This window comes from Uranotaenia lowii, chromosome 3, assembly GCF_029784155.1.
Source record: "Uranotaenia lowii strain MFRU-FL chromosome 3, ASM2978415v1, whole genome shotgun sequence".
Classification (NCBI taxonomy): domain Eukaryota; kingdom Metazoa; phylum Arthropoda; class Insecta; order Diptera; family Culicidae; genus Uranotaenia; species Uranotaenia lowii.
The window spans coordinates 362,965,343-362,990,879 of NC_073693.1; the positions used below are offsets into that span (position 1 = coordinate 362,965,343).

A 25,537-nucleotide genomic window follows, 5' to 3' on the forward strand; every position below is an offset into this window, starting at 1 on the left:
CGCCCCAAGAGTGCTGTTACTCTGACTGAAGCTGTTTGGCTCCAAGTGGATGACGGATCGCCGCCTTGAAAGTTGATGAGATCAAACACTTCACACAGGGACCAAGTGAGCGAACTCTTTGGAACGACAGCAAAATCACTGGTAGGGTTAACTTTAAAATATGAACGTGTGGCGGCCGGCTTTTCGGTGCCGGTCAATTTCCCACCCAAAACATAATTAAAATAATTACATATTAATTACTGATTTCTGGCTAGTGGTGGTGAGATTTTTTGGCATTCGAGCACAAATGTTCGTCACCATTGCATTGCATTGGTCCTTCCCTTCGATTGCGGCGCGGTCGCTTTGATTTTGGCTCAATTTTCCCACTTAACTTAGGCATGTGTACAACATAATTGAAAAATGATTACTTTGAAACGCATGGAGCAGGTGGGGTTTGTGCGTTGAAGTCACAGGATGGAGTTTTTTTCCATGTATCAAGTTATTTTTTCGAGGTCCACCATGAATCAAGAAAATTTTGCTAGAATTCACGTGGAAAATTATCAATTTGTATATGACATAGTCGATTTCAAAAGGGATCCCCCCTTTTTCGAGGTGGGATGGGTCTGTAACTTATACCAACTCTCTTGGCAAACGAATCAACTAATGACACATAAAAACTTCTGCATATGGGAATACACGCCAGCTAGTTTCCAACGTATGATGGCTTCTATAGAGCTGTCATTTGAAAAGGTGAGAAAAATTTGAATTTAAATTATTCAAATTCGAAATCGCCATAACTTTTGATTGACGCATTTCAAAGGTTCACGGTAAGATGCAGGTTGAAGAGTTTGAGTTCAGTGCAACTGTGAGCCTGAAGAACTTTTTGAACAAACAAGCCACCTTTTCCAAACTAATTAACATTCAAATTTTTTATTTTTGTGCTCTAGCTTATTTCTATATTTCTATTTTGTTATTGGGCCCAAAGGAACCCAAAACCGTTTGAAGCTTTTCTTAGCTTGATTCTAACTATTCAAAAGCCCACACTCCCTCTCAATTTACAGTGCTTTAACGGCAGGGTATCTGAAAGCTCTCCTTGGGATGATTACTCTTCATTAATAACACCTATCAGAACAAAGTCGTCACTTTCATCTCCAACAGCCCACTTCTGGTTTCATTTGGCGACCTTCTTCCTGTTTCAAATGACTCGATGAGCGGGCTCACTTGAGGACAATCTCCCTTGGTTCGTTCGACAAAAACCTTTATGTTCGACACCTTACCAGTGGCTCCCGGTTAGAGGACCTCCAAGTGACTCTACGACTCAACGTCTTACGGCGTCTTCTCGACTCGACGACCCTCTAATGGATTGGCGGCTTTAAGAGCTTGTAATGTCACCTCGGATTGAAAATTTTTCAATGACTTCCCAGTTTGACAGCAATGGATTCTCGGTTCGATGATCTTCCGATTATTCTTGGCTCTACGACCTTGCAACTTAATCCCCGCTCAAGAAACATCCAATACATCTTCTTGACAACCTCTTATAGCTTTCCGGCACAACAGCCTTCTTAAAGGCACCCAATATATCGATCTTCAATGAATTACCCACTTGACGAAATTAAATGGATGCAGTATCAAATCGAATCATCCAAGCAACTAATACCATCTTTGGAATCTTGACTCCCAGGTTAGACCGAATAAATATAGTAAAATACACATCTTAGACCTTCAGACATGTTTTTAGTAAGGGAACTACATCTTAGACCTCCAGACATTTTTTCAGTAAAGCAAACTGCTAGAACTCTTAAAAGAGTTTTCTTCGCCAACGCAACGCCTTAATTTCGATAACTTCCTTACCACAAACTGCTCAGAGTCTGCTCAGAGTCACCAGAAGGATTATACAACGAACAAAACATCCTCAAAAATTTTCCTATTTTTCATAAAAAAAACCGAACCTGTATTCCTGAAAGGACCCGAGTGGATTTTTTTGAGTGTTACTTCAAGACCATTGCTTCAAACCACTGCACAACGGAAGGTTCAGATAGATTAACAGCTTCAGCAGGCTTGGAGCTTGAAGAATTACGCAAAACCGATCAATGTCATCTGCAAAAAGCAATTTTTTCCACTTTTGGGGCTTTAGAGTCATGAATACTCGCCTGTCAAACTCACAGGTCTATACCTTAAGGAACATTATATGTAATCCATCTTGTAGGAAAAACTCTCAGCTTTACGATGTGGTACCGTAAATGACCTGAAAATGGCACTGATAGGGTCTAGAACGACATTTAAGTGCCAGAGAGCATTGTCGGAGGCATTCGCAACTGACTGATGGAATGTATTGAGGTCGTGGGAGATAAGTTCGAACTGATATTGAACTTTTTTTAATGTTTTTTTCGAGGTTCCATAGAATGTTACTAGCTGTCCAGAAGGTTCAATTTGATGAATTAGTTAGTAGGGTAACGGTATTGAAGTGTTTTTTTTTTAAAGAACATTACTGTCGTCCTGCACTTCCGGGAAGTATCCGACTAGTGTTGTTGTAGGAGCCGTAAAATGGGGGGATTAACCGAAAGTCCGAAAACGCAATGGACCGAGGAAGCTCGAAAGACAGTACTTCACTTCACGTAAACTTTACTTAGACTGTACAATATACATATGTACATACATAAATTTCATTTCTTTCTCAAGCGACGAAAACTACACCAATTGGGCGTTATCCGACACCTTATCCGTACCTATCGGATGAATGCAAAAGAGTGCAAGATTAAGCTCTCAAAGCCTTCAAATCGTTGCCCTTAACAATATTTTACAGGTCTCTCTTTGGTCAATATTACTTAGTTGCCATTTAATTTTTAGCCATCTGGATGCGCTGCTGGTTGAAGAGAGAACGTAACGATGATTTCCTCTCTTGTAGCCCGCGTGGGAGCAAAATCATTTCAAATTTTACAAACATGGCGGACTTCCTATCATATCCGATTGAAACTGACATCAGAGGACGATTTTGTACTATCTTTAACTATGCTGTTGAATTGCGATTTGCAACACCATTGTAAACGTCTTGAGCTATCATTTCTGATACGGTTTCATGTTTGCTGGGAGCCAGGTCCCAAACCAGCGAAGATTTTTCGCCAGAGGCAGAGCCCGGGGAGGTTCACGGATGAAGAGGGTTTCTCTCGATTCCGTAACGAGCCAACTTGCGGTGAGCAGCGAGACTTCATTTCCGACAGCCGGGAGGAGGATTCTCTAAATCTGTAACCAGGACTGCACTATGGGGCATCTCCATGCAAACTGGTGGCCAAAAATACATCTCCGCCAATTGAAGTCCTAGAGGGTTACTGTCTTCGGCAAAGTTGCTCAGAATGTCGAATACTATCTGACCCCCCCCCCCCCCCCTTTCCAAGCCTAGATCTGACCCCCCACCAATTCTATTCATTTTCTACATCTTCATCAAGATCAAAATCATCATCCAGTTGTTCAACATCATCCATTAATTCATCTAGTGCATTGCTTTCAGTGTTTAAATTTTCAGAACTGAATACTTAAAGTGATTTAACAACATCTGGATATTCAAGTGATATTATACATGCAGATATAAACCAAAATATGAGCGCTGATAATCATAGCAGCTTTGCCTACTAGCGACACGGCGCATACGTTGCGACGTTGAAAATCAAAACGATGTATAGTGAGTTTCCAAGGAGACTTGGAGTATGCGATTGACGGCCTAATGAAAATCAACAGTAAATAACATAAACAAAGTTTATGCACTACATGAAAATCGCCTACTGGACTGAAAAAAAGAATAACAAACCTTCGAGTGACAGGAATCTCGCTAGTAAAAAGTGTCGCTAGTAAAACTGTCGCTATTCGGTTTGGTGCTATACACATAATACATTCTTTCGCATTTTACTCCCTAGATTTATTGAACTTATAAAAGGATCAGATGAGTTCATAGCTCGAATAAAGACGTCATGTAGATTATCAACTCGTGACCTTTTCCTAGCATGATGGGTACGACATTTTTCTAGAAGTTTATGTTGGCACTCTGCTGCTTCTTCAGCTTACATGCCAAGAGGATCCGGTGCATGGATTATTATGCTTCCAGCGTGAGCGAGTACTTTATAAACTGTTGCTGGAATTTTATACCAATTATACAAATTAAGATACCGTCGATATGTTTCTTTACAATAGTCATCAATTTTTTTAGGATTGATCGGATCTTGGCAATTGATTACTGTCAAAATATTGCGAAATCTAACAATGATTTCTTCGTCGATGTCCAAAACTTTTTAAAGTAATTCAGGATTTGAAAATGCTTTTCGACACACGTTTCCTGTTGTGCTGATCCCTGCTCCGCCTACTCTGGGTTGATCAGCTCGTACTTCGAATGCTTTGTACAGTTTTTCAGTAACGAGTTGTTTTTCGATCAAGATATTGGGGCTTTAAATCTTTTGTGGTCTTCAACTTTTTAATTTCCATCCTGTGGACGTCCGCGGCCAGATGAAGGTGTTTCTGCGATGTACTCTCCAAATGACCGAAGTTGAAAATATTGTCATCGTCTTTTAAAATGCACGTAGGTAACATCAATAATAGTTTTTAGGAAATTAAATATACCTGAGTTTAGTTGGTAGAAAATGTAAATTGGTACATTTCCATTAAGGTACATAGTTTAATTACATTAACAGAAGTAACAATTAGTAGTTTAGATTTTTTTGATTTATGCTTGCATAATCAATAATCATAACTGACAAAAAAAAAACACAAAAAACATTTTTTTTCCGACTTTGTGTCAAATGCTCATCCGCAGCTATCCGCAGCTGGACTTACGTTCCGCAGATAGTATAGATTCCAAACTAAACTGTGATGGTGGTCTCTTGAGACTGCTCGGCCCTGCTCGTTAGATATAGACCAACTTAGGCCAAAGAATACATTTTTTTCAATTAATACCCATTTTTTTGCTAATTTAAATTAACCGTGTAACCTTTAAATTAAACCCAATTTAAAGTTCAGGCAATAACCTTTCCAACGGTGTATTACATTCAAAAATTGGACCATTATTCGCTGAGAAAATTGCATTTGTTTAAAATGCATTTTTTCTACAATTTTCACAATTTTGCTAGGTCTGATGTCTGTAGCGCAATGAGTTTTCATCACAGACGTCTAAAATTTTGGGAATCAAGGTTTGAATTCTCTAGCTATCAAATGGTATACAAGATACGTCATTCCAAGCAAGTAAATTTTTCGATTTTTGGCCACCACTTTCCCCATAGTGGACTGGCCGGTTCCGAATGCTCCTGATGGAGGATTGTCCAGGATCGGAGTTTGAAAGAAGGTGCTTGTTGAAAGAATTACTCTCTTGATGTGGAGCTGCGCTGCGGCTAGCAACGATTTTCTGCGGCTTTGGAGGAGGTGTTTTTGGCAACACGGTTAATTGCCAGCTTCTTCAGCAATGCATTGGATCCAGATGGGTCGCATGCAGCTGAACGTTGCCCTCCTGTTTTATGGAGCGCTCGAAGCGTTGAAGCAGCGAAAAGCCATGAAGCTGCAAGTCGAGAGGGTTAATTTTGTGCTTAAGTAGAAGCGCTGCGGTTAGCATGGTTCGGCGGGTGGCTTCGAAGGAGGTGGTTTCGGCGCTGGTTAGTCAATCAATTCTTGCTGAGGATTCCTGCCGAGAGTGCAGATTCTCAAAGTCATCGTGAAGTTAAGACTTCGAGCAGAAACACAAAGAAAGCTGCAAGAGATTGTTTATCTGGGGTTATCAGTGCCAGCCAGCGTATCGTGAAAAACGAGGCGACTACGAGAGTAGCGACAACGAAGATGACGATGATGATCAAGATTTCGTCAATCCAAGTAGAGGAAATATTGAGCGCTACGTGGCCTACTTAGCAGCTGATATTTATTAAAAGCTACTTAAGAATCAACAGCAAGCGCGAGGAAACATGGTTTTCTGGAGGACCACTATCAACATGAAATCGGCATCCCTGAAAGAGAACAAGATCTGGGAAGCGGTAAGCCTGTCCCAGGTCTTGACACGAACGTTCGCTGGAGGAAGCTCAGCTGAAGGATGGTGATGTTATGACCCGGTAATCGATCAAGGATTTGATGGATTGTCAACAGTGTCTGACAACATTACCGAATGTCATAGACTGAAGCTGAAATTGAAGCACTATGCCATGCGGTGAAGGAAGGTTTTTGATTAACATACTTGCGTGGAAAATTGGGTGTGGTCCACGCAGGACTTCATCCCGTTATCCATGCAGCAGAAGATTCTGCTGATGATTGTAAACACGGTACAATTGTCATCACCACACTACACGATAAAGCGAAAGTACTCAAGTTAGGTTCGTGGTAACACAGCAGTGATGCCAGATATGCTAAGTGGTTAGCTCAAAATATCACACGTAATTGAGATCTCTAACAAATATGTGAGGGTATCACTTCATTGTAATAATAGAAAAAGCTATCGCTTATTTTATTAGTTACTAGCTGATCCCATACGAACTCCGTTTCGCTTTCAACTTGGTATATGTCATGAACAGTTTGTATGAAAGTCAATTTCCAAGCATTTTCCAGATTCATTGTTGAGTAATAATTGCAAAAATATTGGACGATCACTTCGTTTGTCGTCTGCTACTAAATTTGAAATCAGGAATCAAAAACCACGTGTATAAATTTCGACTGAATCATTGCATAACAACGCAATTATTGCCAAAAAGCTAAACCCCTTTAGGGGGCTCTTATATAATCTTTGATATCTGAAATCGATTGCCTTTCCCTCAAAACAACCGTGTGCAAATTTTCAAAGCAATCCATTGTATAATAACGTCAATATTGCTAAAAATAGTGAAAAATTAATTCATATGGATGACCCCTTTCGTTGACCCCTGGCAAAGCATTTGACATCTGGAATCGATTGCCCGTCCCTGAAAACTACCGTGTGCAAATTTTCATCCCAATCCGATGTATAATAACGACGATATTGCAAAAATATTGAAAAATTTGTATGGACGACCCCCTTTGTCGGCCCCTTAAACTGAATTGAATACCTGAAATCCATTGCTCATCCTTCAAAACTCCCGTGTACCAATTTTCGTCTGAATCCGATGTATAATAACGACAATATCGCATCAACAGTGAATAGCTAACATGGACGACTCCTTTGGCCGACCCCTGATTTTAGTTTGGATAAGTGAAATCAGTTGTTTGTCCCTAATAACTTATATGTGCAAATTTTCATCCCAATCCGATGTATAAAAACGTCAATATCACTAAGATTCTGATAATTTAATATGGACGACCCCTTTTGCCGGACCCTTACACAAAATTTAATACCTCAAATCGATTGCACGTCACTTAAAACTATAGGGAACCAATTTTCATCTGAATCCGATGTATAATAACGTCAATATCGCAAAAACAGCAAACAGTTAATATGGACGACCCCTTCGGCTGACCCCTTTCACAAAGTTTGACACTTGAAATCGATTGCTCGTCTTTTAAAACACTCATGTGCCAATTTTCAACACGATCCGACGAAAAGTAACGTCAATATCGCGAAAACAATATTTGTCTTGTATGGACGACCCTCTTCAGAAGGGGTCATTCAAAAATCTGAAAACATTTTTCATCCTTCCTGGTCCTAATGAGTATCCATGCCAAATTTCAGCTCTCTAGCTCTTAAGACGGCTGAGTCTATAGAGGACAAACAAACAAACAAACAAACAAACAAACAAACAAACAAACAAACAAACAAACAAACAAACAAACGGAAATTGCTTTTTATATATATAGATTTAAGGACTTGTAGAAAAAAAACGAATACAGATTAACTTTATTAGCTTAGCTTAGCTTGGTTGACTACTCATATCCACCTTAAATCATTGAACTCGAAATGCTTCATTTGTAGTTTTTTTTTTAAATTGATTCTAGAGGAACTTCGTATTTTTTACATTTGTTTTCAAACTATACATATCGAATTCCATTATCGCTGGCGTGGCTAAGCAGAACAAGTTCCACATCGCCAATGGTTGCTACTCCGTGATTAATCGAGGCCATCAATTTTGCACAAAGTCCAAAAGAATGGTGCTTGGGATTAGCAGTCATTCTCATTGTACAAAACTGATGCTCTCCCTTTTTATATGATCAATATCGGCGCCGGCCACGTCCTAGTAGTCAATGAGGAAAAAGGAAGGATTGTTAGTAAGATACTCTTTAAGTTCAACTAGCAACCTCTCGCTACTGCACTCCAAAAAAAAAAATTGAAATAGTCAGAACCAGATATAAGCTAGTATCACAAACTATGGAAACCGTCTATACGTCTGCGAATCCATATTCAAGTATCCAGGGAAGGGGTTGTGTAAGTTGGTGAAAGGTAGAGATCAGGATCCATTTTGGTAAATGGTGCGATCATGGGTTTCCTACACCTCCTATGCTCCTAAACATTTCCTAAGGAAATCCTATTTCTCTGAGGCATTTGATAAACGTCCAATTAAAATGGATCGAGTAAAATATTGAAGGCAAATCAATACCATCCAAACTTCGTCCTTGATAAACTAGCTCTTTTTACTAAACATGATCCCTGTTGAACCAAAGAGTTTGCGAAAGCTTTAATGGTTGAAGACGGAAAGTAACTTAAAATGACACAAATTTTTCCAAATTGTTTTTCTATGAATATTGCCTTTCTGAAAACTCTTTGATGCTATGCTTTTATTTGCCTCACGTTTTAGAAGCCTTTCTCATCAATAGTAAATCAATAGTATGTTAAGTTTATTAAAAACATATTTAATCTGGAATAATAAAACATGATGAAGAAAACCAATGTTTTTATTTTATTTTCGTCGCGTTGGTCTTTGCCGATTTCCATCCGAAATTTGTTGTTCGTTGTTCGTTGCTTACGTTTTTTTTGTAGTCACGGGCTCGCAAGGTCCGCAGCTAACCCTGCTATCTCGCAGGAGGACCGTCGCGATGTTGCTGTTTAGGGTCCCGAACACCCCCACATTTTTGCACTCCGCACGCCGCCCCTGACATGGAGAACAGACGCGTACGAAGCCCCCTGACTCAGTCTGCATGCGACCAAAGCATCCACCGGGGTTGGGTACCCGATCTCCGCTAAGGTTGCTCGCACCCCAGCTAGCACAACGGGGAGGTAGAGAATCGGAGTTGCAGACAAGAGGTGATATGACCACTACCCGAAGGTTGGGTATATGGGGTCTCGAGTTGCACATTGTCTACCGTTCACTAGCCCGAATACAGATTAACTTTATTCCAGTAGTAAAACCTGCGTTATTACTGCTTTTTCAAAAGATATTGAATCATCAAAAGGAAAGGCTTACGAGGCCCTCAAAAATAGAACATAATGATTCCGTATCAAAATTAATAACCTATATAAAATTGTGTTCAATGCAAGAAGGCTCGAAACCCATCAGAAAATAAATTTCCGATAAATTTGACCAACCAATTGCCAAATGACCACCGAAAAGGTGCGCAAAGCAAACGTTCGAAAATCAAATCAACAAACACGATCATAAATGTCATCGTGTCACCCCGTCTCACAATAATGCCTCCGTTGACAACCATCATAATCATTATCTAGCCATTTGCCAGCCCGTTCAAAATCTCTCGAATGCGATCCGAATGTTTCTCGGGAATCGGAACCCCATTTGGAACTGATCTCAACCAACCAACCTAACAAAAAAGAAGGTCCATAAGCTATAAAATTCGTTAACTTATAATAACTATTATAATGCGTTTTGGCTACTTCAGCAGAACGCAATCGGATCGGACTTTTCTTGTGTCTGTTTCGTATTCTCTCATTTTATATGTTTCCATGATTTGAGTCCCAAAACAGGGAGACAAAACGTTCTTATTTAATTTAATAATAAAAATGAATAAAATCTCAATAGCTGGCTGACTGGCGAAGCACTTCACGATTCGATAAATTAGAAGGTGGTGGAAGAACCTTAGCTCTGGGACGTGCAGAAGCCTATCGGCCTGACGATCTCTTCCAGCTCTCTCTCGACGTTTATGCTTTCTTCGGCACAGAAATCAATTTTTCCAGCTTTGGTCCGGTGGCTGGAAGCCGAATGAGCATATTGATTGTGAAGCCTCCCGGTTTGAAAAAAAGTCCAACCAGGGTTGAGGTTTGTCTCGTAAAATAACCGTAGGAATCCCTACTTCAGGTAGTAAAATCGACACGCCCTTCGATAACCCTGGCCGATTTAAAAGTTCCACTAAATCACGGAACCATTTTCTACGCGCCTTTATCGGCTTGCAAGGATCGCATCTCTCCGAGAAAGCTCGTAAAGATTGACCAGCTGATAATGGGGGCGACTCATTGACAAATGTTTACAAGAGCCATTATAACGGGGACTTCTCTCTAGCCTTTCAGAACAGATATTTATGGATGGCTTTTCGTCGTTGTTTTGTTTTGTTTCGTTCTTCTTCAGCAGCAGATCTTAGCCACTTGGCTGCGGAAGCTTCGGTCGGTTTATGGTTTTATTGGTCAGTCCCCGCAGATGCGGCTATCGGATTCTTGATGACTTACAGAATACCTGCGATTGAGTCCGATTCTTAACAAAAACTCATCAATAAATTGATGCGGTTATTTTTCATTTGAAGAAAGAAGTACTTTGCTTGAAGGGGGTATTTGAACGTTTGCGAGTGAAAATTAATTTCTCCAGAGATTTTTTTAAATTTGTTCTTAACAAATAATAAAGATATGGAACAATCTTTAAATCAATTTTGTATTTTTTCCAATTTTATTAATTTTTCAATTTTGTCAAGTTTTTGTTTTTTTTTTTAACTTTGTCATTTTTTTTTAAATTTTGTTCATTTTGTCATTTTTTACAATTTTTTCAAATTTGTCAATTTTGTCCATTTGGTTGATTTTTTTAAATTTTGTCAATTTAGTCAATTATCTTATTAAAGAAGGCCATGTTTTATCGAACGAAACAACACTTCTTGGAAAAAAATATAACAATCGAGGGAGGCCTCGATGATAATGGAATTCGGTGCCAAAACAAACATTCCTAACCATCAACATCAACATCGTCCTCAAATCGACAGCAGGAATCAACGCAAAATATCCTTGTTTTATTTCCGTCATTGGAACGCACCAGTCTGTAAACCTGTGGCCTAGAAGCAGAATCTGTTCCAACAGACAGAAGGTAAGTAGGAATCCACGTGGCGTGAGAATTTGACTCGGTGTGTTTACCGAGTTGTGTTGTAGTGATTGGAAAATGAACTCCGACTTTGGTTTTGCAGCAATGTTTTACCCGACTTTGTGAGGGAACCATCCTGTGCCGACCCGTCGTTCTGACATATTGAATTCGTAATCATCTGCAAATATTTGCGGTTTGAATTATGATGGATTGCCCTGGTCCCGGTCCTTTGGGGATGAGGATGTTTACACCAATCGTCGTAGGAAGGTGGGTACAAAGTGAGTCAATTTATGGGCTGTTTCACTGATTAGCATAACGCAAAAGCCGAGCGAATACTTTTTGCCTCCCACCCACATAAAAGGCCGAAGAGAAACCGAACTTCCCCAGCCCGCTCTAAATAGCTGATGCTGATTGTAATAACATTAATAAGAATAAGACCACAAGCAATACTCGATTCATTCCCTTCGGAACAATAATTTCGACGCGTAAAAAGCGAAAACCTTTTTGCCTTAACGAACTTCCAAGCCAGAGACCAATCTCGGGTGTCATTATTAATAAATGGTTGTTTTAACGCGTTTTTGTTGTCGCGAACCCGAACACAAACCGAGCCAAGAGCCGCAAAACCCGACCGGAGCAACAATTTTGTCCCGCTCCCTGGTTCTTGAGAAAAAGAAGCGAAATCCTATCCCAGCAGAAGGTATAAATAAGTATTTGTTTGGAATAAATCATCAAATCACTCCAATAAATTATTTAATCTTTTGTGCGATGTTGGAAACCGGCGGCGGTCTCGTTTGCTGAAATCGGGCAAGTCGAGTGCGGGCTCTTGAAAACGGAAAGAAATGGAATCTCACACACGACGTTTTTTCGCTGGCTTTGCCGGAGGTTGCCGAAACATGCTTTCAACACCTTTGGGACAGAAGTTCTGGAGCAGATTCGAGAAATGTGCGATCTGCTGCAGCCATCTGTCTTCCGATCATACGTTTTATCCAAGTTGGAATTAATCGGTGAGCTTAAATTAGAGACGTATGAGTATGATATGAGACAAATCAATACCATCCATCAATCTTCCCCGGGTATGTGTTTCGAAACCAAAAATAATATTCAGCAGTCTCTTTTTGGTTCCAAGATTTATAAGTTAACTTTTGGAATTGAAAATAAAAAATTTTTGAAAACGCGGACGTTTATGTATGAGCAAATTGCCATACTGAAAAATATCAATACGTAAAATAAAGGGTAAAGTAGAAAGAAGAAAGTCAATACACGATAGTCAGAAGTTGAAAAAAAAGGTAATTGGAAGACGAAAATCGAAAGATTAAAATCAAAGTAATCAAAAGTCACAAGTCACAAGTCCCAAGTCCCAAGTCTCATGTCCCAAGTCCCAAGTCACAAGTCACAAGTCACAAGTCACAAGTCACAGGTCACAAGTCACAAGTCACAAGTCACAAGTCACAAGTCACAAGTCACAAGTCACAAGTCACAAGTCACAAGTCACAAGTCACAAGTCACAAGTCACAAGTCACAAGTCACAAGTCACAAGTCACAAGTCACAAGTCACAAGTCACAAGTCACAAGTCACAAGTCACAAGTCACAAGTCACAAGTCACAAGTCACAAGTCACAAGTCACAAGTCACAAGTCACAAGCCACAAGTCACAAGTCACAAGTCACTAGTCACAAGTCACAAGTCACAAGTCCCAAGTCCCAAGACCCAAGTCCCAAGTCCCAAGTCCCAAGTCCAAAGTCCCAAGTCCCAAGTGTCCCAAGTTTTAACAAGTCCCAAGTGTCCCATGCCCCAAGTGACCCAAGTCCCAAGTGTACCAAGTCCCAAGTGTCCATAGTCCCAAGTCCTAGGTCCAAATCACTAGCCAAAAGTCAAAAGTCAAAATTCAGAAGTCAAACAGTCAAACAGTCAAACAGTCAAACAGTCAAACAGTCAAACAGTCAAACAGTCAAACAGTCAAACAGTCAAACAGTCAAACAGTCAAACAGTCAAACAGTCAAACAGTCAAACAGTCAAACAGTCAAACAGTCAAACAGTCAAACAGTCAAACAGTCAAACAGTCAATCGTCAAACGTCAAACGTCAAACTTCAAACGTCAAACGTCAAACGTAGAACGTCAAACGTAGAACGTCAAACGTAAAACGTCAATCGTCGAATATCGAATGACGAATGTTGAATGTTGAGTGTCGAATGTTGAATGTTCAATGTCGAATGTCGAATGTCGAAGGTCTAATGTCGAATGTCGAATGTCGAATGTCGAATGTGGAAGGTCGAAGGTCGAATGTCGAATGTCGAATGTCCCATGTCGAATGTCGAATGTCGTATGTCGAATGTTGAATGTCGAATGTCGAATGTCGAATTTCGAATGTCGAATGTCAAATGTCGAATGTCGAATTTAGAATGTCGAATGTCGAATGTCGAAGGTCGAATGTCGAATGTCGAATGTCGAATGTCGAATGTCGAATGTTGAGTGTCGAACTTTGAATGTCGAATGTCGAATGTTGAATGTCGAATGTCCAATGTCAAATGTCAAATGTCAAATGTCGAATGCTGAATGTCGAATGTCGAATGTCGAATGTCGAATGTCAAATGTCAAATGTCAAATGTCGAATGTTGAATGTCGAATATCGAATGTCCAATGTCGAATGTTGAATGTCGAATGTCCAATGTCGAATGCCGAATTCGAATGCCGAATGTCGTATGTTGAATGTCGAATGCCCAATGTCGAATGTCGAATGTCAAATGTCGAATGTCGAATGTAGAGTGTCGAATGTCAAACGTCGAATGTTGAATTTAGAATGTCGAATGTCGAATTTCGAATGTCGAATGTCGAAGGTCGAATGTCGAATGTCGAATGTTGAGTGTCGAACTTTGAATGTCGAATGTCGAATGTCGAATGTTGAATGTCGAATGTCCAATGTCAAATGTCAAATGTCGAATGTTGAATGTTGAATGTCGAATGTCCAATGTCGAATGTCAAATGTCGAATGTTGAATGTCGAATGTCGAATGTTGAATGTCAAATGTCAAATGTCGAATGTTGAATGTCGAATGTCGAATGTCCTATGTCGAATGTCGAATGCTGAATGTCGAATGTCCAATGTCGAATGCCGAATTCGAATGTCGAATGTCGTATGTTGAATGTCGAATGCCCAATGTCGAATGTCGAATGTCGTATGTCGAATGTCGAATGTAGAGTGTCGAATGTCGAGTGTCGAGTGTCGAATGTCGAATGTCGAATGTCGAATTTCGAATGTCGAATGTCGAATGTCGAATGTCGTATGTCGAATGTCGAATGTCGAATGTCCAATGCCGAATGTTGAATGTCGAATGTCGAATGTCGAATGTCCCATGTCGAATGTCGAATGTCGAATGTCCAATATTGAATGTCGAATGTCGAATGTCGAATGTCGTATGTTGAATGTCGAATGCCGAATGTCGAATGTCGAATGTCGAATGTCAAATGTCGAATGTCGAATGTCGAATGTCGAATGTTGAATGTTGAATGTCGAATGTCGAATGTCGAATGTCGAATGTTGAATGTCGAATGTCGAATGCCGAATGCCGAATGTCTGATGCCAAATGTCGAATGTCGAATGTCGAATTTCGAATGTCAAAGGTTAAAAATCGAATGCCGAAAGTTGATATTCTAAAATCGAAAGTCGAAAGTCAAAAATTGAAATTAGAAAGTCGGAAGTCGATATTTGAAACCCATATCTCGAAAGTTGAAAGTCAAAAGTCGAAAGTCGAAAGTCAAAAGTGGTAAGTCGCAAGTCGAAAGTCGAAAGTCGAAAGTCGAAAGTCGAAAGTCGAAAGTCAAAAGTCGAAGGTCAGAAGTCGAAAGTCGAAAGTCGCAAGTCGAAAGTCGAAAGTCGAAAGTAGAATGTCAGCGGTCGTTAGTTGAATGTTGAAAATCGAAAGTTGAAAGTCGAAATTAAAAAATCGAATGTCGATTTTTAAAGTCCATAGTTCGATAGTCATTAGACAAAAGTCAAATGATGATAATCGCAAATTATATGTCAAGAGTCTTAAGTCAAAATTCGTTGAACGAATAATCAGTCTCAGAATCTAAAAGGTTATCCATCGATTGAACTTTTGGGCTTCTCACCCAAGAATTTCATTGAAAAATATTTATTTTGAGTAACTAATCCATGGTAGGCACATTGCCGTATCCCCTAGCTCAAAGCCGCTTAAACCCCCGCTAGATGGAGGAAAAAACCCTCATTAATGAGTAATGAGACGCTTATTTGAATCTTCGAGTCCGTTTGAAGACACGTTCGGTTTTTTTTCGGATCAAAGGTAAGATCTCCGAACAAATAGTCCGTTCCCAGCCTCACGCTTTTTCCCTTCATGGTCTCCGATAGGTGAGGTATTTAGGAAGTTTGAGGGCCCTGGCTCAACTCAACACCACCCGGGGGAGATCAATCCAATAATACGCTGCCGCAGGAATTGCCGTGAGAAGCCCATAAATAAACATTCTCCGAGGATCATTAATCAATACCATCGATGAATGAGTGAGTGAGCCGATGAATGAACGAGAAACCTCACCGAGTCGGGGCGAGAATTTATTTGAGGCTTCTGCATTGACCGAACCCGACCTGAGACGACGGATTGATGGCCTCGTGGATATGTGATGATGGCTTTGAGCCATTCTTCCGAATGGATTGACGACTTCGTTTTCTTTGAAAACTGAAATTGTACAAAAGGTTATCCGGAGCAACCTGCTTCGGGCCACGATGATGATGGTCGCGGCAAGTCTGGCCACGCCGCGCGGTTTGCTCGAAGATGAAACGAAATCCAGAATTGAAATGTGAATGATTTTACGGCTTACATTAGGAATCATTATTTGATTTCCCATTGTGGCCCAGGCCGGCAAGAGTTCCTCGGGTACTTTGAAACGGCGATTTTTCAGGTGATTGCAGGTGCCTTTGTGATATTGAACGGTGGGTCGTTTTTTTTTTCTCCTCTCATTTTCTACTGTTATTGCTTCGGATGAAAAATTCGTTTGTTTTGTATCGGTAATTGAGAGATCATTTATTTTTAAATTGAGTTTCGTCTCTGGTTTCGAATCTGAAATTCACATAAATCAATTTTTGATTAATTGGAAACGATTTGTCAATTTTTGTTGTATTTTTTATATTGTTCCAATTTCAATAGACTTTTCTTCAGGTACTATTAAAGTGTTGTTTATATTAATAAAAGTATGATGTTAAAAAAAAGGTTTCTTTGATTGATTCAATGCTAGAGAATCGATTCTAGACTAAATTTGACCCAGCTAATTCACTATTTGCCCATTTTTTTTAAATTTTCTTCAGATTTTCAAGTATTGATTATTGATTTCTTTTTCATTTCTGTTCTCTTTATGAACAAAGTCCTTTCTACCAAATCGATGGGTTAAGTTAGTAGATATATAAAGTGACATAAAGTTGAAGATAATGTTTTTTTTTAAATTCCATTGGATTGTTTAACTCTTAAAATTGTATTATCTCTTTTAAAAATATGCTCGTCTTCGTTGACAGAAAGCTAGACTTCAAGAAGACAAGCTGAATACATAATCTGATAGAAATATCGCATTTAATTCACCATATGTAATAGTTGTTTCAAGATTAATCTGTCAATAAATGATGGTTACAAATTTTTAACATGATATCCTGTAAAGGCATCGAATGTCCTTAATGCTCCACCACCGAAACTTCCATCAGCTTGCATTCAGTCTCCGGAAGTGCTCCTCGGGTGGTCGTCATTTCCGTGTAGAATCTCCACTCCCCGATAAAATTCGGCGGAATGGTTTCCCAAACCTTCCCGACCATCATTTTGTCCAACACTATCTCTTGCTGAAAGTGACACCGAGAATGGACCTTAGATTTAAAAACTTACTTTTTTAATTCTAGTTTTACATACACCAGCTTTGAAAGGACATGGCGGTAAATGTCTCGTAACGTTGTACCACGGCTCAACGGGATTGTTCATGGTGGCGCAGAAATCCGGCACCAATCTACTGAGCAGTCCACGGTTCCAAGCACCACGTTCCAGTTTTTTGGTGTAGTAGTAAATCTGAAAATATAGCAAATCGTATTTTCACAAAAACATTTTCGTATGATGGAAGCCAAACCTTCATTGGAACGTTGAAATCCTTAAGGACTTTAACTTTGCCATCGGCAATGATTGTTCCATCTTCTTCGCGAATAATTTCCATTCCACTGAAATCCATCGAAAACATCGGCATTCCATTGTCACATTTTACGAACTCCTCGTGTGGATCGATGGAAACCTTAGACTGTAATGGATTATTTTTTAAAGTGTTAGTTGCGAAATTTTTTTTGTGACAAATGATATTTACCACAACAACGTGAATGCAAATCGTCAAAGCTAGAAAGAACTTCATTGTACACAAAATCAGTGAGACATTAAAAGTTTTCAAACAGCTTCCCTAGAGTGATTTACCAGTACAAAGCTTCAGAAACTGCTGATTTCGGAAAATATATCCACTGCTAGAAGATCATTACACTTTAATCAGAAGAATGAAATCTGGTGGCATGACCGACAAACATGAACCCTACATACGTGATACTGTTCGTTTACTTGAAGAATCAACGAATCTACATGCCCGACTAGTTACACTTTACTTCACTGACTGCATTATCTAGAGCAGACAACACGATTTAAGTTTATCAATAAGTGTGGATCGGCGTTTGAAAGTTCGAGGAATAAAAGTCTTATTGATATATATTCTGACCAACTGTCAACTATCAATAAATTGATCAGCTGATTTCAATAAGCTTATCAGATAGCAATCTATTTTTAGTTATAAAATGAAAACGAGCGGAGCATACATTACAATTCAATTTTTGTTGCATCAAAATTCTTAAGACAACAAAATGTTAGAATTAGAATAAATATTGTAGTCATATTTTTTCAAAAACTCTACGATCACTCAAACATTTTTTTCTAGCAATCGAATCAAAAGTAGGTTTTTCAGACCACTTTTTTAACTTTTTGTTACCATTCCTTTAAAAAAAATATTAAAAAAAAATTTCTTGGCTCCATGATGTAGACATTAACTTCAGCTTTCATATGCATAAAACGATTTTTTTTCTACGTGTAATATATGAACTACAGCAGTTTTCCTGAGGCAGGTTTTTTCGGATTTTTTTCCTTTCATGCTGAATAATGAGAAAACTAGAAGCTTTACCCGATCAGGAGAGCATATCAAAATAATAACTCAAACGTATCTCACCAAGATATTTACATCTGATTCAGTTATAATTCGATTCAGTCTAAATTTTCGATTTTATGTTTCTCCAATCTGAATTATATCTTATTCTGATTGACAGACTTGAATGGGGTTGAGATAATTTTCAATGATAAAGAATTTTTTCGGGTTGTCCCAAAATAAAATGATTATATCTTATTTTGATATATGTACAACTTTTTCTGAAACACGGGCATCGAAGTCAACGGCTCAAACCGTGCATTAATGAGTTTCGCTTAACAGATCCCTAAAATTGGATCCAATTTTTGGGAAACCATAAATGGAACATGGTTTTAGCAAATAATATGGTTTATTGACATTCTACTAGAAATTTTTCTCGAAGCACTCATATCTTGATAAGTTATAATTCTGATAGGTTTTGTTCTGTCCAATATCAAACTATGCTATCTGAATGAGATATAATATTGCAAGGAGCATATCTAAAACTGATATAGTTTAGCTGTGATCGTATAGATTTTTTGATATAATTTGAGATATTTTAACATCCCACGAGTACTCAACTATAACTCATTTAGATAGAAAAAAATAAGTATCAAAATATCTCATCTTGATATAATTTAGTTTTTCCCTTCTGATCGGGTAGCTATATATAATGTTTTAAACATATTTTACAGACATTACAAGGTTTCTATTGATTTAAGTTTTGTTAAGATCGGTTGAATACGCCAAAAGTTATAACGATTTGAGCTTGTAGTGTCAAATTGACACTCCTAGTGCTGATTAGGGTAACGAAATCTATTGCGGAAGAGGGTTAATCGAGCTTTGTCTTGTGATAGGATATGGGGTTTATTTTAAAGGGTGTTTGGATCAAAAAGTGATCAACATAATTCGCCGTATTTTTTTTCTTCTAATCATTCATATAGAAAAACCTGAACACCCCTTATTTCGTAGGTGTGTCTGTCTAGAATGATGTTTCTTTTTTGCTTTTGCCATTAGGTGTTTAGTATTCAAAATGGCGTCCCAGCAAGAGCAAATAATAACTCAAACTTATCTCACCAAGATATTTACATCTGATTCAGTTATAATTAAATACTCTAAATTTTCGATTTTATGTTTCTCCAATCTGAATTATATCTTATTCTGATTGACAGACTTAAACGGGGTTGAGCTCATCTTCAATAATAAAAGATTTTTTTCGGATTGTCCTAAAATGATTTTATCATATTTTGATACACGTGCAACTTTTTATGAAACACGGACATCAAAGTCAACGGCCCAAACCGTGCATTCGCTCAACAGATCCATAAAATCAAATCCAATTTTTGGGAAACCGAAATTGGAGCATCCCGATCAGGAAGGAAAAACTAAATTATATCAAGATGAGATATTTTGATACTCAATTTTTGCCTATCAAAATGAGATATAATTTAGTACTCGTAGGATGTTAAAATATCTCAAATTATATCAAAAGATCTATGCGATCATAGCTAAATTATATCAATTTTAGATATGCTCCTATCAAGATTATATCTCATTCAGATAGCATAGTTTGATATTGGACAGAACAAAACCTATCAAAATTATAACTTATCAAGATATGAGCGCTTCGAGAAAAATTTCTAGTGGAATGTCAATAAACCACATTACATGCTAAAACCATGCTCCATTTTTGGTTTCCCAAAATCTGGATCCCATTTTATGGATTTGTTGAGCGAAACTCATTAATGCACGGTTTGGGCAGTTGACTTCGATGTCCGTGTTTCATAAAAATTTGCACGTATATCAAAATATGATATAATCATTTTATTTTAAGACAATCCGAAAAAAATCTTTATCGTTGAAAATTATCTCAACCCCTTTCAAGTCTGTCAATCAGAATAAGATATAATCCAGATTGGAGAAACTTAAAATCGAAAATTTAGACTACTTAATTATAACTGAATCAGATATAAATATCTAGGTGAGATACGTTTGAGTTATTATTTTGATATGCTCTCCTGATCGGGATGGTTTTAGCAAATATTGTGGATTATTGACATTCCACTAGAAATTTTTCTCGAAGCACTCATATCTTGATAAGTTTAAATTTTGATAGGTTTTGTTCTGCCCGATATCAAACTATGCTATCTGAACGAGATATAATCTTGAAAGGAACATATCTAAACTTGATATAATTTAGCTATGATTGCATAGATCTTTTGATATAATTTGAGATATTTTAACATCCTACGAGTACTGAATAATAACTCATTTAGATAGAAAAAAAAAGTATCAAAATATCTCATCTTGATATAATTTAGTTTTTCACTCCTGATCGGGTAAAGCTTCAAAACGATGCGGACTATCAACTTTTAAGAAGGTAGTGACTGCTAATCGCAATGGAAAGTAAAACCTTACGGCAAAAGCAAGATCTCGGAAGCTGTATGCGACATTGTTGACAAAGTTTGATTGCGTGGTAATGGACGACGAAACCAACACCAAGGCAGACTTCAGACAGTTTCCGGGACAAGAGTTTTATACAGCAAGTGAATGAGGAAAGAAGGAAGACAAACATATTAAACTATCAAAGTTTGCTAAGAAATATCTCGTTTGGGAAGCTATCTGTATCTGAGGCTTGAAAAGTGACATTTTCGTTGCAGCTGGGGCCGTCAACCAGAAAATTTACGTAAAAGAGTGTCTTCAGAAGCATTTGCTGCCTTTCCTGAAGAAACATGACTTGTCTGTGCTGTTTTGGCCGGATTTGGCATCCTGCCATTACAAAAAGGGCCTTGGAGTGGTACGCCGCTAACAACATTTAGGTTGGGCCCAAGGATAAGAACCCTTCCAACACATCAAAACTTCTCCCAATCGAAAAATATTGGACGATAGTTAAGCAAAACTGTAAGAAGGCCCAAAAAATTTCAAGCAGCGCTCAAAAAACTGTAAGTCTCGTCAATTTGGACTACGTCGACCGGAATCTTAACTGAGTGTTTTTTTCTTACTTTTATACAGATTGAACTTCAAAAAGAAAGATACTTGATCTATTATGTTATGTTTTAAGCGTTCTCATACTTTTATATAAAAATCCTGCATTTTTACACCCGGATATTTCCCGGATTTTAAGTTAAAAATTCTTAAATCAAAGCCTGGACTTTACCAAGTTTTATGAAAAAAAAAGACCGGAATTGCCCAGCCCAGATAAGTACGAGAAATAAAAATGACAGATAGATTAAGTAGAGGCTCAGCAGTAGAAGTGTAATTGGTGCTTGAAAACTAAGCCTAGAGCATTACATTTGTAAAGGTTTGAAGGAGATTATGAGGTTTATCCGAAAATGTTCATAGCATTGTCTAAGACTCTCATCGATTTAAGAAACTTATATGAAACTATTTTAAAAATATTTACTTTAAAGTAAAATAATTGATGCCAGAATGGGGCTTAAATTTCTATGACAATTTTTTGTCCTTATACAGTGAGCGAAATAAGAATAGCACCACTATGTGTTTTGCTTGTTAAAATATGAATGTTTAAAAATCACCAATATTTTCTTCTATAAGTTGTTTTGAATTGTTTAACGGATGAATCAAGCATAAGTTTTCTTTTTTTGGACGTTGCAATTGGCGTTGAGGACCAAAACTAAGAAAAAAGGGTGCGAAATAAGAATAGCACCACTAGTGTTTTTCAACAAAAACAGGATTATTTCTAAAAATTTTCTGTGTACAAATGAATAATAATGCTTCTATGAATTGTTTAAATAGATAACTGCATAATAATTAGTTTTCTAGAATTCCAAAGATTTTCAAAGGTTTAAAAATGGTGTTTTAGAAATGCTCTTCTAGAACTAAGGAATTTGAAAATTTATGCTGTAATTATTTACCAAACTACTTACTCTCTTCATTAGAATGACGTAAAATGATGAATCAAACATTTTGGGTTTATTTTAAATCAGAAAAAACAGGTTGGAATTCATAAACCTTGATTTTTTTCAGTTAACATCACTTTTTTCAGTTTCAAATCATAGATGGCAGCACTACCTTGCCGTCAAAACCAAATTAAGTCTCAATATTGATTTTTCTGGTTTAATTAGGCTCATATTCATCATTTCGATGTAGTTTTCCAGCACAGTTTTGTAGGAGTTCACGCTACAGAAATCTTTTCCGGATTTGCAAAAAAAAAAAAATCACCAGTACAAGAATATACCACCGCCAAAATTCCTGCTCATCTCAACTTCCGATTTAATTTCAAATCATACCAATAATACTGCTAGTTATCTGGTTCATCAAGCTCCATCGAAAAGTACAAAATTATTCAGATTGTCGGTCCAAAAAATTCACTTTTATCGGTCCTTGATGAAATTCTTATTTTTTGATATTGTGAGCTTAGAACTTCCAAGGCGGTCACACGGTACCAAGTACTTATTTCTATACCAACATCATCCAGCACACCTGAATTAATCCCAGATATTCGAAAATGGGCACCAATTTGGTTTAATTGCAAGATAGTGCTGCCATCTATAACTTGAAACTAGAGAAATAGCGTTTGACTATTTAAAAACATTAGTATTTTTTAATTTGAAGCCTGTTTTTTTACTCAAATTCAGCCTCAAATCTATGTTTCGCCAATTTGCATCACACTAATGAATGATAATGAAGAAATAAAGCAGTTTGATAAAGTATTATAGCTCAATTATCAAATTCTTAAACGCTAGAGGAGCATCTCTCAAAACCCTCTTTTAAAACCTTTGAAAATTTTTGAAATTTTATAAAAACTTCTTAAAATACAGTTATCTATTCAAACAATTCGTAGAAGCATTATTATTCACTTTTACACAGAAAATTTTTAGAAATATTCTTGTTTTTGTTGAAAATCACAGGTGGTGCTATTCTTATTTCGCACCCGTTTTTCATAGTTTTGGTCCTCAACGCCAATTGCAACGTCCAAAAAAAGTAAACTTATGCTTGATTTATCCGTTAAATAATTCGAAACAACTTATAGAAGAAAGTTTTGGTGATTTTCAAACATTCATATTTTAACAAGCACAACACATAGTGGTGCTATTCTTATTTCGCTCACTGTAGCTAGGCAACAACTACTAGGGATTGGAAGATAACAAAAAAATCAAATGATGGTAGTCAAAGACTTCATATGAAAACCATTCGTAGATTCATTCAGCCAAGAGGTTAATTTTTTTGTCCACATCGAGAACTCATATTTCAATTTGTGATTGTGCATTTTTTTTCAAATTGAAGGTAAATTTTACTGCGGATTTTTTCAATTAACGATTCCATTAATAATGACGAAAGGAAACGTAAATCAACATGATTGAAAATCAACAATTATTATTTATTTGCAAAAAAAAAATCTTGATTAACTTCTGGCCTGATCTGAAATTAATATGAGGATTAGGCCTGAATGTCTTTTCCAATCTGGTGTTATATTTTATGTAATCTATTTTCGAAGCTTTAAACTTTGACTTTATTCGAAATTTTTACTCGTATTCGTTTTCTAGAACTTCGGAAATAAAAATTTGAAATTTTTAGTCTAGTTACAGCTTAAATTTATTTTTCTGCAAATATTTTGAAAAGTTGATCAAGACTTACTGGAAAAACAATCTTTTTGATATTTTAATTCTGATTGATTTTAAATAGAATTGCATGTTTAAGAAGACTGATACTAATCTTTTCGTCGATATGATAAGTAGCTATTTATAATATTTTTAATTCAACAAATTCGTTTTGATAAGAATGGAATAAGAATACTTCAATTTTGAAATTTGGTTCACTCCACAATCAAAAAATTGGGTTTGCTGAATTGTAAAATCCTAAAAAGGAGTAATTAAAAAAAATTCCACGCATTTAAATCCACTTTCCAACTTACACTGTACAAAGTTTGAAGACTGTGAAATGCCTGGAAAAAAGAAACTGTCATTCTCGCAAAAAAAAAACTTCCTTTGATACAATGACAGCATGGCATCAGTATTCACAAAAAATAATCTGATTTAGGACCAAAACCAAACGAGTCTAACGCCACGAATACAAATGTCTAGTTTAAAATCGTTTTTAAAACAAGAGCATAACCTTTCAAATGGAAGAACAAATCAAGATCTCTAATCTTCTTGAAAAATCTGAAACAGATAAAAATAAAAATAAAAGAATATTCATGCCGCAGAATCACTGAATGGAGTTTGATTTTGAGAATGTTCATAGATAGAAAACAATAAGAAAATTTCTAATGGAAAAACATTATTTTGAACGTGGCATTGCAGCAGAAATTAGAATACAGACCCTGGTCGATTTTCGCATCATTAAATTTTGGCAACATCCGAGCAAAACCGTTCGTTTCTGGAAACATCCAAAAAACGAATTTTTTGGTCACTTTTTAATTTTTTATTATTTTTTTTTTCAAATCAATAAAAATTAATGTTAAACGTAATATTAGCATGATTTTTTTTTTAATTTAGCCTACTTATATTTTTTGTCCATTTTTACCAATGCAATAGAAACGAACATAAATCCTTTATAAGAAATTTTGCCGAAACGTACGCAAGTCAGGTTTTAGGAACTACTCGATCATACACAACTCTCTTTTTTGTTTTTCCATCTGAAATTGCTTTAAAATAACTGTATGAATTAGGAAATTTCAGTTTTGAGTTAATTCATAAACTTTGCACGTTATCAAGCCAATTTGGATGGGCCACACGATTTCCCACCATTTTTCAAAATCCAAAAAAAATGTTTTTTTAAATATTCAGAATCCGGGGGAATTGATTTATTTGAAAAATAAAAACTTGTCAAATAATACCTTTCAAATGTAGAAAACCTTTCCATTTAATTTTCTTTTATCTTTTATAAGTTATGAAGCAAAGAAAACAGTGGCCATGATACCCCACACTCTCCTACTAAAGTCCATAGCTTTGCAAGCATTATTGACTAGTCTTTGCCTGTATTCAGACGGAATTCAGCGGAAATTTTTTGCAACGAATTAACTTCCTATATCGGGTTGAGCGATTATTTTAATTTAATAACACTCTTCCTTCTATTTGTGTAGTCACTGTGAGGTGTATGTAGATTTAACGATTCTTCGTACCAAAAGAATCGAACATGGAATTTAACACATGATTTGCTACGTAACCAGATATCATTAGTATGATAAGTACATTCGATGTTTCTCAAACAGGTACAACGAGTGATATGAACTAGGGTTTCCACATCAATTAGCT

At 37.1% G+C, this 25,537-nt stretch overlaps 1 protein-coding gene across 1 annotated transcript; it reads right to left on the reverse strand.

Annotated features, from left to right (window-relative positions):
• Window positions 1-16,680: 16,680 nt before the first annotated feature.
• LOC129758224 (uncharacterized) lies at window positions 16,681-17,592 on the reverse strand. The gene is made up of 4 exons (XM_055755688.1): window positions 17,469-17,592; window positions 17,241-17,405; window positions 17,030-17,182; window positions 16,681-16,962 (listed from the first exon to the last, which is right to left on the reverse strand). Exons 1-4 carry the CDS (start codon window positions 17,511-17,513, stop codon window positions 16,801-16,803), a joined length of 525 nt encoding a protein of 174 aa, XP_055611663.1. The 5' UTR covers window positions 17,514-17,592; the 3' UTR covers window positions 16,681-16,800.
• Between the last annotated feature and the right edge of the window lie 7,945 nt (window positions 17,593-25,537).

What these genes read in the sequence shown, in the direction of transcription:
- LOC129758224 (XM_055755688.1), bottom strand. Translation starts at nt 17,513, where the DNA reads ATGAAGTTCTTTCTAGCTTTGACGATTTGCATTCACGTTGTTGTG. An exon ending in TTTGCATTCACGTTGTTGTG is followed by an intron (nt 17,406 to 17,468) that starts GTAAATATCATT and finishes AATCCATTACAG; the next exon opens with TCTAAGGTTTCCATCGATCC. An exon ending in ATTTCAACGTTCCAATGAAG is followed by an intron (nt 17,183 to 17,240) that starts GTTTGGCTTCCA and finishes CTATATTTTCAG; the next exon opens with ATTTACTACTACACCAAAAA.